The sequence below is a fragment of the Macaca mulatta genome, chromosome X (genome assembly GCF_049350105.2).
Source record: "Macaca mulatta isolate MMU2019108-1 chromosome X, T2T-MMU8v2.0, whole genome shotgun sequence".
In the NCBI taxonomy this organism is placed as follows: Eukaryota; Metazoa; Chordata; class Mammalia; order Primates; family Cercopithecidae; genus Macaca; species Macaca mulatta.
This window is the reverse complement of record NC_133426.1, coordinates 52,724,216-52,733,272: the sequence shown is the minus strand read 5'-3', so window position 1 is coordinate 52,733,272 and position 9,057 is coordinate 52,724,216. Positions and strand designations below refer to the sequence as shown.

General features: G+C 40.6%; 1 protein-coding gene across 2 annotated transcripts; it reads left to right on the top strand.

Moving 5' to 3' along the window:
* The first annotated feature begins 673 nt into the window (after positions 1-673).
* On the top strand, positions 674-8,628 carry XAGE3 (X antigen family member 3). Of its 2 annotated transcripts, none has more exons than XM_015127440.3 (5): positions 674-751; positions 1,618-1,706; positions 2,545-2,650; positions 6,227-6,352; positions 8,517-8,628. In XM_015127440.3, the coding sequence occupies exons 2-5, from the start codon at positions 1,626-1,628 to the stop codon at positions 8,537-8,539; spliced, it is 336 nt and encodes a 111-aa protein (XP_014982926.1). In that variant the 5' UTR covers positions 674-751; positions 1,618-1,625; the 3' UTR covers positions 8,540-8,628. The 2 variants fall into 2 exon arrangements, with proteins under 2 accessions (XP_014982926.1, XP_077845157.1); XM_077989031.1 differs by lacking the exon at positions 674-751 and adding an exon at positions 1,458-1,509.
* The last annotated feature ends 429 nt before the right edge of the window (positions 8,629-9,057 follow it).

Here is a 9,057-nt window from a genome sequence, read left to right as displayed (position 1 = left end):
ACAAAGCCTCTTAGTCCCTTTCCTTCTACTACAAACATCTTAGGGATGTGAGTCTGGGGACAGTGAGAAAACCCCGGCTGGCCTTGCATGTGCTTGACTCAGTATGCACACCCCTTGCTGCCCAAGTCCCTTGTTGTCCATGTGCCTTGCTGTCTGCCTTGTGTCCCTGCAGAGCTGTGCAAGGAGACATCGTGACTTCCTTCTGTGCTGCTGACTAGGAGTCAGCCGGTAGGTCCGAAGATCAGTCCTCCCAGGGTGGAAGTGGGAGAGAGTGTGAGGAGGAGCCCGCGGCGCAGTCTATGTCCTCCGATTGGGGAAGGTCCTTGAGGTTGCCATTCTTCTCCTAACAGGCGGCGACACAGCCATGGCCTTGGTATCGTGGGTGTCCCAGACAGGGGAGGAAGGAGGGCCATAGAGGGGAGGAGGACCTAGTGAACATGGAGTGAGCTTTGAAGGGGGAAACTATTTGTGGTATTTGAGTCCCGGAGGCATATGAAACCGCCCACAGAAGACACATTCCGAAGTCTTCAGTGGGAACCTGGGAGAGGGCAGAGGACTGCGCGGCGCGGGATGGGGTGGGGCGAGGAGGGGCGCCACAGCCCACTAGGCAGGCACCTTCCTCACTGCGCATGTCCACTGGGCGTCTTCCCCTCTGCACCTTTGCCCATGTGGTGAACGCCCTGGAGCTGTGAGAGTGTGAGGGTCGCGTTCCTGCTGTCTGGACTTTTTCTGTCCTACTGAGACGCAGCCGGTAGGTCCACAAGCCATTCCTCCCAAGAGTTGAAGTGTGAGTGAGTGTGAGGAGGAGCCAGTGGCTATCTGGAGCGTGGGACAGCGTGGTCCACGGCCTCAGAGGTCGAAGGGTCTCAAGGTGCTCGTCCTTCTGCTCGTGAGGTGGCACTGCCGTGGGCCTTGTTGTAGTGAGGTCAGAATGAGGGAAGAAGGTGGGCCGCACAGTTGAGAGGGGTCAGGTGAAAATGGGGCGAGTGCTGGGGGTGCTGGGGCAGGTATCCGAGTCCCTGGAACCCTCGACCGAGGACAGATTCCAGGCTCCTTTGTGTCGACCCGGGAAGGAGCAGGGTGGGCATTAAGGAAGGGAACTGGGAACGCTGCGGGTTGGCGACCATGGCCCTGAGGTCTGTAGAGCGCCTGGCAGAGGTGTACAGTGAGGAGGGCCCAGCGCTGTGTGGCAGCTTCTCAACTCCACCGTGGAGGTTTGAGTTGGTGGGGCTCTGCGTTCCAACAAAACTTGATTTTAGGGGGGAAATGGGCCTAGCAAATGGGTGTGTGACAAAAGCCGTAGTTACTGCAGTTTTAATTCTCTGGCTGTATTTTCCCAAATGTCTCCACAGAGGAGAGTTAAGTTGTGAAACCAAACCTTATCGGAAATATCCTGTGTCTTTTGCCAGGAGCCTTAAGAAATTGCTCAGTTAGCTTGACCAACTTAATGGCTTCGCAAGCATTCATAAGGCACACACACTTACACTTGCCCTGAGACTTAGTTCGAAAGTATTTACAAACTTTTAAAAAACGACAAGTTAACATTTGGTCATGGAAGTGGTCAAATATAGCTGTCTTTTCAAGTACATTTACCAATTCACAGTATTCTGCTTGCAGTGTGAAATATGATTTGGCGAGGAAGATCAACATATAGGCCTAGACCAAGGAGAAGTGTACCACCTCCTGAGCTGATTGGGCCTATGCAGGTGAGTGCCTTAACCTTTGATGTTTTCTATTAGCAGAAAGTTATTTTTGTAACTTGTTGTTGTTGCAAAACTGTTTTGTAATTGTTGTTGAACCAATATAGATACACCAATAAAGGTGTCCCATGCTGATAGAAATTATCATGGGGGCCTGGCGCGGTGGCTCAAGCCTGTAATCCCAGCACTTTGGGAGGCCGAGACGGGCAGATCACGAGGTCAGGAGATCGAGACCACCCTGGCTAACACGGTGAAATCCCGTCTCTACTAAAAATACAAAAAAAAAAAAAAAATTAGCCGGGCGAGGTGGCGGGCGCCTGTAAACCCAGCTACTTGCGAGGCTGAGGCAGGAGAATGGCGTGAACCGAGGAGGCAGAGCTTGCAGTGAGCTGAGATCCGGCCACTGCACTCCAGCCTGGGCGACAGAGGGAGACTCCGTCTACAAAAAAAAAAAAAAAAAAAAAAAAAAAATTCATGGCATCTCATGAAGGAAAGACGAATCCAAGAGGAGTAAGTTCTCCTGTTGTCTGGGTGGATGATCTTGTGTTCCCCAGATTTTGCCCATGATTTCCTTCTCATGCTTATTTGCAAAAGATTACACACATTCATCCTAACATAGATTAAAACAGCTTCCAAAGCCCTTGAGGGCAACTGTCTTAGAGTAACCTCTCTGTGGGAAGAGTAACTTTATGAAAAATAAGTATGTGGAATAGTGTTGGAGAAATGTCTTTAGACTTATGATCAGAAACATCTATGTATTCTGTATGTTTATATTATTGAAATGTATTGATAACAAAACTTTTTATCTGCACACACACACACACACACACACCCCTCGTTCCAGGAGCCCAGTGATGCGGAGCCTCAGCAAGCGGAACCACTAACCGAAAGTCAGGATTCTACACCTGGTCAGGAGAGAGAAGAAGATCAGGGTGCAGCTGAGATTCAAGGTACTGGGAGGGGAAAGAAAGAATGTCTATGGGGAGGGAAGGAGGCCTATGTGTGCATCATGCCTTATGCCATGACCAGTAACAGGAGGAAAGAAAACATTGGGAAAGGATCTCAAACATTTGCTGAGAGTTGGCTGGACAAGTGAAGAGTATAGTTTGCAGCTTCATAGAGTCCCTGGATATAATGAATCTTCTCCTACCTTTAAAATATATTTTGGGCCGGGCGCGGTGGCTCAAGCCTGTAATCCCAGCACTTTGGGAGGCCAAGACGGGCGGATCACGAGATCAGGAGATCGAGACCATCCTGGCTAACACGGTGAAACCCCGTCTCTACTAAAAAATACAAAAAACTAGCTGGGTGAGGTGGCGGGTGCCTATAGTCCCAGCTACTTGGGAGGCTGAGGCAGGAGAATGGCGTGAACCCGGGAGGCGGAGCTTGCAGTGAGCTGAGATCCGGCCACTGCACTCCAGCCTGGGTGACAGAGCAAGACTCCATCTCAAAAAAAAAAAAATATATATATATATATATATATATATATACACACACACATATATATATATATATTGTATGCTTGAAAATACAGTCCTTGCTAAATCAGATGAAACTGTTTAATTTGATGTACAAAAATGTACATTATTTCACTAGTTTACTTTGATCTTCTTAGAATGTTGTCTGATCTTCTTAGCCGAGGGGTCCACAGTATTGTATGCACCCTTTAATAGCATGTAGAATGCCAAGTCACCCTACCTTGTAACACCCTGAATAAAGCCCATTTGTATAAGGATGTTAGCCCTATTTTGTAAAGAAGAAAACTGAGGCTCTGAAATGGAGGCTTACCAAGAACACTTGACTCATGGAGAAGGAATTCATATTTCATTCCAACGTTTATGTTCTCCCTACCATTCACATTAGAACACGTGAATGATTTTGCTTGAAATGTTAATACTCGAATGTGTCTGTACTGTAAGGTACTTCAGTATTGGCTCAGGACAAAACAAAGTTCAGTGAAGCAGGATAGCAACTCCAGAAAAGATCTCAATGAATGACAGCCACTCTTTCCTTTGCTCTGTATTTTTGACAGTATGTTTGGTAAAATCTGGATAATTCAGGACATTGGCATACAGGTAGCTATATTAGTATGATTTTGAGGGGCTTTTAAAGAGTTGTTTATATACTTTTATAATTAGAAAACTCGAAGTATGATAAGATTATCATGAAACAGAAATTATTTCTTCAACAGATAGCATTTTGAAGTTAAACATTGACAGAATTTGGGTAATGGATTACTTTAGCAATTCACTGTTAAGGGGTTTCCAGAATATGACTGTCAACAATGCCCATTAATTTTTTTTTCACTCAAGTTCCTGTACTCTTGTGGAAGACAGCGATTTTGTTGTTATATTTGTTACTTTTATGTGAATGGGATTCGTTTATGGAAAGTTACATATAGGGCCTTTGAACCTAAGGTTGACTAATTTTAACCAAAAAGTTTCCAAGTTACCTCAACAGGTAATGAGTGTCAGGACTGTAAGATTTGTCATAGGCTCACCAATACATTCATCTAATCTTTCAGAAAATTATGTTTGAGTTATGATTAAAATGCTATCCACTGGGCAGTCTTTAGGTTTCCTAGATAGCTGACACTCACTGTTTATAATACACAATGGTAAAGTATAGGAAATGTAAGTGTGGTGTGATTTTTCCTCAGATTGTCATTTAAGATAAGATTTCATAATACAGGAAAACAAAGGTGGGACATCTTTGCACCACATTTATTACCACAGTCGACTGCAGCCTTTTATTTCCTAACACTGAGGAAAATAATATTATCATTTCCTTATTTATCTTTCTTGTTTGCCTGCTTCAATTGATAACCTTTGTATTTTTTTTTATTATACTTTAAGTTCTAGGATACATGTGCACAACATGCAGTTTTGCTATATATGTATACATGTGCCATGTTGGTGTGCTGCACCCATTAACTTGTCATTTATATTAGGTATATCTCCTAATGCTGTCCCTCTCCCCTCCCCCCACCCCACAACAGGCCCCAGTGTGTGATGTTCCCCTTCCTGTGTCAAAGTGTTCTGATTGTTCAATTCCCACCTGTGAGTGAGACCATGCGGTGTTTGGTTTTCTGTTCTTGTGATAGTTTGCTAAGAATGATGGTTTCCAGCTTCATCCATGTCCCTACAAAGAACATGAACTCATCCCTTTTTATGGCTGCATAGTATTCCATGGTGTTTATGTGCCACATTTTCTTAATCCAGTCTATCATTGATGGACATTTGGGTTGGTTACAAGTCTTTGCTATTGTGAATAGCGCCACAATAAACATACGTGTGCATGTGTCTTTATAGCAGCATGATTTATAATTCTTTGGGTATATACCCAGTAATGGGATGGCTGGGTCAAATGGTATTTCTAGTTCTAGATCCTTGAGGAATTGCCACACTGTCTTCCACAATGGTCGAACTAGTTTACAGTCCCACCAACAGTGTAAAAGTGTTCCTCTTTCTCCACATCCTCTCCAGCTCCTGTTGTTTCCTGATTTTTAAATAATTGCCATTCTAACTGGTGTGAGATTGTATCTCGTGGTTTTGATTTGCATTTCTCTGATGACCAGTGATGATGAGCATTTTTTCATGTGTCTGTTGGCCGCATAAATGTCTTCTTTTCAGAAGTGTCTGTTCATATCCTTTGTCCACTTTTTGATGGGGTCGTTTTTTTCTTGTAAATTTGTTTGAGTTCTTTGTAGATTCTCGATATTAGCCCTTTGTCAGATGAGTAGATTGCAAAAATTTTCTCCCATTCTGTATGTTTCCTGTTCACTCTGATGGTAGTTTCTTTTGCTGTGCAGAACCTCTTTAGTTTAATTAGATCCCATTTGTCAATTTTGGCTTTTGTTGCCATTGCTTTTGGTGTTTTAGACATGAAGTCCTTGCCCATGCCTATGTCCTGAATGGTATTGCCTAGGTTTTCTTCTAGGATTTTTATGGTTTTAGGTCTAACATTTAAGTGTTTAATCCAGCTTGAATTAATTTTTGTATAAGGTGTAAGGAAGGGATCTAGTTTCAGCTTTCTACATATGACTAGCCAGTGTTCCCAGCACCATTTATTAAATAGGGAATCCTTTCCCTATTTCTTGTTTTTGTCAGATTTGTCAAATATCAGATGGTTGTAGATGTGTGGTATTATTTCTGAGGGCTCTGTTCTGTTCCATTGGTCTAGATCTCTGTTTTGGTGCCAGTACGATGGTGTTTTGGTTACTGTAGCCTTGTAGTATAGTTTGAAGTCAGGTAGCGTGATGCCTCCAGCTTTGTTCTTTTGGCTTAGGACTGTCTTGGCAATGCGGGCTCTTTTTTGGTTCCATATGCACTTTAAAATAGTTTTTTCCAATTCTGTGAAGAAAGTCATTGGTAGCTTGATGGGGATGGCATTGAATCTGTAAATTACCTTGGGCAGTATGGCCATTTTCACAATATTGATTCTTCCTATCCTTGAGCATGGAATGTTCTTCCATTTGTTTGTGTCCTCTTTTATTTTGCTGAGCAGTTAACCTTTGTATTTTTAAGTGCTTGACCTGGAAGCTGATCTCCAGGAGCAATCTCAGTCAAAGACTGGGGATGAATGCGGAGATGGCCCTGATGACCAGGGGAAGATTCTGCCAAATTCAGAGGAATTTAAAATGCCAGAAGGAGGTATGCTACCCATTAAGATGCAAAATTATGTGCTTTCTGTTTTCCACAATATTTTACTTTTGATAATAAGAGAGAACATTACTACCCCCTTAAAATCAGAGTTCAAATGCAGACTTTCTTTGAAAGGTTGTTCAGACCCCAATTGCCTGACTGCAAGACTTAAACACTATCAGATACAGACACAAATTGGGTCAAAGCCATATTGAATCATCAAATATGAAAGTATATTCTTACTTCTGATTATACCTAACAACTAACAATTTTCAGATTTTTTTCTAATTTCTGATTTTAACAAATACATAATGCATTTGTAATACCAGTTTGTGTGAAATATCCTAGCACCTTAAGCAGATTCTAATACCAACTTTAACATTATTTGTGAGATTCTGGATTAATTCCATAAATTCTACAACCATCTCTGGTTGTAGAACACGGCTGTTATTGAAAATAGTAAATGCAAATCAGATGTATTAACATCTGTTTTAAAGTTGATTTCTGCATCCTCATGTTCTGTTGGATAAAATACAAAGATACGATTTGTTTTTCATAACAATCAGTTTCACTCCAGTTCTAATATCTGAGTTGAGATATCATGGTTCCTAAGAAAATGAGCAGGCAACTTGCTTGATGAAAGTACCTTTTCCACATATTTTCCAAACTGATGACTGTCAATTAGAAGAGCTTCTGAATTTATAGGAAGCTTTCCATGTTTGTGGAAGAAATTACCTAAATGTTTTTACTCTACACTGCTGAACCATTCAATTAGACTATTTACGTTGAAAGATAGTTTTCAATTATTTCCAGAAGCCCATTGAACAAGCCTCAATTGTATTCTTAGGAAGATAGTCTTAAATGAATATCTTGTTAAAATAGATAGAAAATTACACGAGAAAGGAAAATATTACAAAATGAAAATAATAAAGAGCAATAGAATAAATCTAAGAGAAAAGGAAAGAGGTACTTAATAAGAGACAGGTATGAATCATTAGTAAAAGGAAATGTAATCCAAAAGTAATACATTTAAAAGATTGTTCTTTTGAAAAATAGCTATGAATAGAGTAATAATTTGCACACTCTTAAAGAAAATGGAAAAAGCTCAACATGGAATACGAACAAGACCCTAACAGATACTGAATATATGGTAGAATCGAAAGTGAATACATTCTTGAACTTTAATATTTTCAAAATATGAATGAAGTGATTGATATTCTAGGAACACATACATTAGTTAATATATTACAGTAATACCTGAATATCTAAATATCACAAAGACTGTGGAAAAACTTCTGAAATTTCCCACTTATCCCTCAAAAACACTCAACTTTTAGAAACAAATATTTGGCTTTTCCAGATGTCTTACTGTCCTTTTCCATTTTCCTCTCCCTCCATTTCTTTTTTTTGCCCCACTCCTCATGATATATGCCTCTTTCCCATTTTGATGTCAAAAATAATAGTGATAGATTAAACCAAATCTGACCATGTAATTTATTTTACCAATGGAAATATTTTCAAGTTTAAAAAGAGGGACTCTTCATATTGACATCAGGATGACAGGTAAAAATGTTGGACAAAAATGGTTACTGTACCTTAAAGAACACAGGTGGGTAAACTAGCCCCAAGCAACATTTTTGCACTTCTGCACAACAGAGAAAAAACAAATGCAGTACTGGCCTTTCAATTCACTGCACTTACGCAGTTCCTAATGTACATAAACTGTTTCCCAGGAACTTGTTGAACATCCAGAGTATTATTTCAAGGCAAAATATTATATTACATTATACATTGTTTGTAAATTCCTTTTGTTTCTTAGGTTTGTTGTGTGTTGGTTATGTTTTTATTAAAACTGTACACAGTGTTTGCTTTTCACTTTGGGCCACCTTTTAATAGGTTCACTTGATTTAAAGCGTTTTGAAGTTGACAGTTTTGGTTCCCTTGAACTACAGAAAACAAGGTGTTTTAAAAATGTTGCTAATGTATATGCTTGGAAGCCTATCTTCAAAGTCTCTACAGAGGTCTAACTGAATGTTAGCCATTGGGTTACTCTTAGGCTTCTGGTTTTAGTCCATGGTATAAAACCAAAACTTTGGTGTCCTTCATATACCTTTAATGTCATCTGAATACAGTTCTGCTACTAATATTCCCTCCTGTTATGTTTCTATTATAGGTGACAAGCAACCACAGGTTTAAATGAAGACAAGCTGAAACAACACAAACTGTTTCTATCTAAGATATTTGACTTAAAAATATTGAAATAAACTTTTGCGGCTTTCTCCAAATAAGTCTTGCACATTTTTTTGTTCATTTTATTCCCAAATATTTGATACTATTGAAAATGGTGGCCAGGTGTGGTGGCTCAAGCCTGTAATCACAGCACTTTGGGATGCTGAGGCAGGAGGATTTCTTGAGCTCAGGAAACTGACACCAGCTTGGGCAACATAGTGAGACCCCCTCACTGCAAAATAAATGAATGAGTGCATGAATGTATGCATGTATATATGTAGCTTCAGTCCCAGCTACTTCTGAGGCTACATTGAGAGGATCCCTTGAACTCAGGAGGTCGAGGATGTGGGTAGTTATGTTCAGGCCACTGCAACTCCAGCCTGGGTGACAGAGTGAGACTGTTTGGAAAAAAAAAGGAAAAGTATCATTTTTGAAATTTTGTATTCTGATTACACTGGTATACACACTTGTGATATTATGAAATA

What these genes read in the sequence shown, in the direction of transcription:
- XAGE3 (XM_015127440.3), top strand. Translation starts at nt 1,626, where the DNA reads ATGATTTGGCGAGGAAGATCAACATATAGGCCTAGACCAAGGAGAAGT. An exon ending in AGCTGATTGGGCCTATGCAG is followed by an intron (nt 1,707 to 2,544) that starts GTGAGTGCCTTA and finishes CCCTCGTTCCAG; the next exon opens with GAGCCCAGTGATGCGGAGCC. An exon ending in GGGTGCAGCTGAGATTCAAG is followed by an intron (nt 2,651 to 6,226) that starts GTACTGGGAGGG and finishes TGTATTTTTAAG; the next exon opens with TGCTTGACCTGGAAGCTGAT.